Below are 3,677 nucleotides of genomic sequence, written 5' to 3'. Positions count from 1 at the left end.
TGTACTTCCATGATACATGAAGGACATTAACACACACACACACACACACACACACACACACACACACACACACACACACACACACACACACTGAGTCAGCTCAGGCACATGCATACAAGCCCAGGACATGTACGTTTCAGATTCCAGAAGCTCTTGGCCTAGCTGTCATGAGTACTACTCAGGTGCTGCGTTGGCATCTTCACTGACCAGAGACCCCTTCCTTCTGCACAGAGGATGCACACACTTGGTTTGGTGGTGGGGAGTAGATCTCATCTATTCATGCCTTCAACTTCCACCTTGGAAAGGTCGCTCTCAAATCTAATCACAGTCTAGATTCTCTTTCTGGATCTTACCTGTAGCAAGGTATCATCCCAATTCTGGCCCAAGGCACCGTAAAAGCAACAAACTGGAATGACCATGAGGGCAAGAACCACTTTTCTTTGACCACCGTATCTCTAACTCCTCTAAGTCTACCTGGACCACTGATTATTTTGAATGACTGATTTTTGGTCTCACTGGGTCTCACCTAGCTTTCAGCACTTGCCCACTACTTCCCCAGACCCACCCCCAGTATGGACCTCAACCTCCTTTGCTACATCATATCTACCCCTGTCCCACCCTCCAGAAACAACTTTCCTAGACTGGAAAAATGACTCCTGCTCTGGACTTTGCCTGTTCACTTGGTAAACCGGCTTTCTATCTGACTTCATGTCAGATCCCAAAGGGTAAACGAGGTCTTGTCATGCTCTCATTTCCACTCTTCCTGAGCCTGCTCTGCTTCTGTTGACTCCTGATATTTTCCTAAGGCCAAGGTCATAGCAAGAGACCTGTCTCTGGAATGATGCTTCGGTTCCCAGGCCTGGGAGTAAGAGCCCATGTTTACTGAGTGCTCACCACGCAGCAGGGACAGTTCAAAATACCTCATGGGTGTGATCTCATCGAATCCACACCTCTGAAGTACCTGGTATGATGACCAGCATCTCATTTAACCCACAACGTGAGGTCTACGTCACAATACAAATAAAGAATACCCAGCCTCAAAAGGTCTTAAACAACAAGAAAATTTATTACCTAAATTAATTAGAGGTTCTAAGGTACAGCTGGCTCCAGACATGGTACAATAAAGACATGGAGGCAGATGGAGATAAGAATGAGAACTCAGAACCTCCCAAATGCTCCTGACAGCTCCTGGCTGGCAGAGACAGGCCCCACAAATCCCCTAGCCGAGCTTCCCTGATTTAACATTTCGGTGACTTAACCCGGGGTAACTGCCTCACAAAGGTATGCAGATTCTTCTCAGCACTCACCCCACTCCCTTAGTGCCTCCGAGCCCTCCAGGCCCACAAAGAAATCTCAGCATAGCTCAGATAGCAGTGTAAGATCTAGCTCAGGAGATAGCCAGGCATCTTGTCAATTTCTACAGGCAGGAATCTGGGGCACATGGATGGGTGGGGATTCTAAGGGTATCTGCCCAAGGAAGATGAAATGTTCAAATCAGGCTCCGTTTATTATGGGTGCATTTACCCAGGATCTAGGACTTAATGTTAGCTCAAGCTCCTAAAAAGGGTATTAAAACAATGTGCTACGTTGTTAAGTGAAGCCTGAACTCAACAGCACCCCACAGGCACTAAGGGTTAAGAGGCAGAACTTGCCATGTTGAGGAAAAACCCCAAAGCTCAGGAAGACAGGAATATTGTGTGTCCTGATTTATGCCTGCTGTCCCAGTCTAATTATTAACAGTGTCCCCTTTAAGCTCTCTCAAAAGTGTCCCAGTTTGGGATGGTGTGCCACCTGCTCAGCCACACCTCACCCATGTCATCTTGGAAGCCCCAGAGGACACTCCCTTCACCAGGGTTGCAAGAAATGCTTTGGTGAGGGGAGTCGCAGATTCCCCATAAAGCCCTATGTTAGCTGTCCTCTGTAGCCTACACACGACAGTGGGGAATACTGGGACTGAACTAAGTTCCCTGATATCAATGAGAACATGGGAGTCAGGGTGAGTGGCAGAGGCCAATGACAGCCCTTAACCATTAAAAGACACTCTTTTTTCGTAGTGCTTATATTTATTGAAAAGAATGCAAATGCTTTTTCCAGGTAGTACTGAGGAGCTGGGCTGAGTGCCTGCTTTTGTTTGTATTGTTTTGTTTTTAGTATTTTTGTCCAAATGCACACATCTGTGGGATTGCTGTAATTTTGAAAGAGAAATGACAGGCAGTTGTGCAAAACTGGTGCAGAGGAGAAATGTCAACAATTTGGCTGCCAGGCACAACAGGCTCCTGCATTAATCTGGTGGGGCAGGAGAAGACCGCGGGCGTTAGTAGGGAACTAACCAGCTTGAAAGATTAGCCCCTTGGGGGAAGTTGGTGAGCAGTCCAAACCAGTGTCCCAGGAGGTGTAGCCAACTAAGGAATCTTCTAGGTTGCTCCTTATCTCCAAAGGCCTGGTCTGTCGCTGTAATGTGGTGGAGGGTGCTTAGGTGGCAGCGTAGGTCTCTGGGCAAGATGTAGGCCTGACAGCTGGCAGGGCTGGGCGGCACAGCTGTGCGTAGTCTGACCAGTAGGTGACAGGGGCCTGGCCTAGAGTTGGGGCTCAGAACACAGTTCCAGTTAGCAGGAGAGGGTCCTGGGGCTGGCCAGAGTGGGAGGCAGCGCACTTCAGAGAGAGGCCAGCAGCAGGTAACTGAGCACTATCCCCGGAACAAAGACAAGCACTACGGGGAGGAGGGGGGACGAGGAAGACACCCAGAGGCCGGGCTGGGGATGGGGAGCGTGGCGGCTCCGGGCGGGGCACGGCGGGGAGGGGGGAGGGGGCGGCGTGCAGGGCCCTCCCCCCCTAGGCCTGAGGGTCTCCGGGCCTAGTAATCATCCTCTTCATCTTCGTCGTCGTCTTCTTCGTCTTCATCCCAGCCAAAACACTGTTTCATCTCATCGAGGAAGGCCCGGTAATCACCTAGGATGGGGCTATCCATCTCAATGTAGGGCACCACCCACTCCTCGGCTTCCCCGGTGAGCAGGCTGATTAGGAATGCCACCTTCATGGCGTCGTTGCAGAATCGGTTCTCGTTGACGAGCATGTAAGACGCCGTCTGCACGATAAACTCGGGGAGCCGGGAGCTCTCGCCGTCAAACGTTTCGGGGAAGGGCACCGGACAGCTCGGCGGACGTACCTGGCGCAGTAGGGTGGCCCTCTCGCACACCAGCAGCCGCAGCTGTTCCATGAGCTGGCTGTTCTCGATGCTCAAGGCGCGGTGCCGCATCAGGAGCGCATGCAGCAGCAGCACCAGCTCGTCCACCATGGCGAACAGCTCGCAGGTGCGGGGCAGGGTTCAGCTCGGTTCGGCTCGCCTAAGGTGCGCACGGAGGCCTCGCAGGAAGTGCGTGTCCGCGGCGGCGCGCGGTGGCTAGGGGCGAGAGGCGGTGCGCGCAGGGGTCCCGGCGGCTACGCAAGCTCCGCCCACACAGCCGCTCTGACGGCCGGCGCGCCGGCGCCGCCCGGTTAGAGGGGGGCGGGCGCCCGGGAAGGCAGGGGGCGGGGCCGGGGTGGCGCGGGCTGGGTCACGGGCTGCGAGCGTGTAGGTCTCCAGGCCGGTGGATAAAGGCGGTGGGCAGAGACCCAGTCCTGGATGTGAGCCCGGCCTTAGCCAGGACCGAGCGAGCGCTAAAGACCCATCTCTGAGA

At 53.6% G+C, this 3,677-nt stretch overlaps 1 protein-coding gene across 1 annotated transcript; it reads right to left on the bottom strand.

Annotated features, from left to right (window-relative positions):
• Positions 1–1,091: 1,091 nt before the first annotated feature.
• Positions 1,092–3,448, bottom strand: LDOC1 (LDOC1 regulator of NFKB signaling). Its single transcript, XM_028482940.2, has one exon. It carries the CDS (start codon positions 3,293–3,295, stop codon positions 2,855–2,857), a length of 441 nt encoding a protein of 146 aa, XP_028338741.1. The 5' UTR covers positions 3,296–3,448; the 3' UTR covers positions 1,092–2,854.
• Positions 3,449–3,677: the final 229 nt, after the last annotated feature.

This window comes from Physeter macrocephalus, chromosome 21, assembly GCF_002837175.3.
Source record: "Physeter macrocephalus isolate SW-GA chromosome 21, ASM283717v5, whole genome shotgun sequence".
Classification (NCBI taxonomy): domain Eukaryota; kingdom Metazoa; phylum Chordata; class Mammalia; order Artiodactyla; family Physeteridae; genus Physeter; species Physeter macrocephalus.
This window is presented reverse-complemented; position numbering and strand designations above follow the sequence as displayed.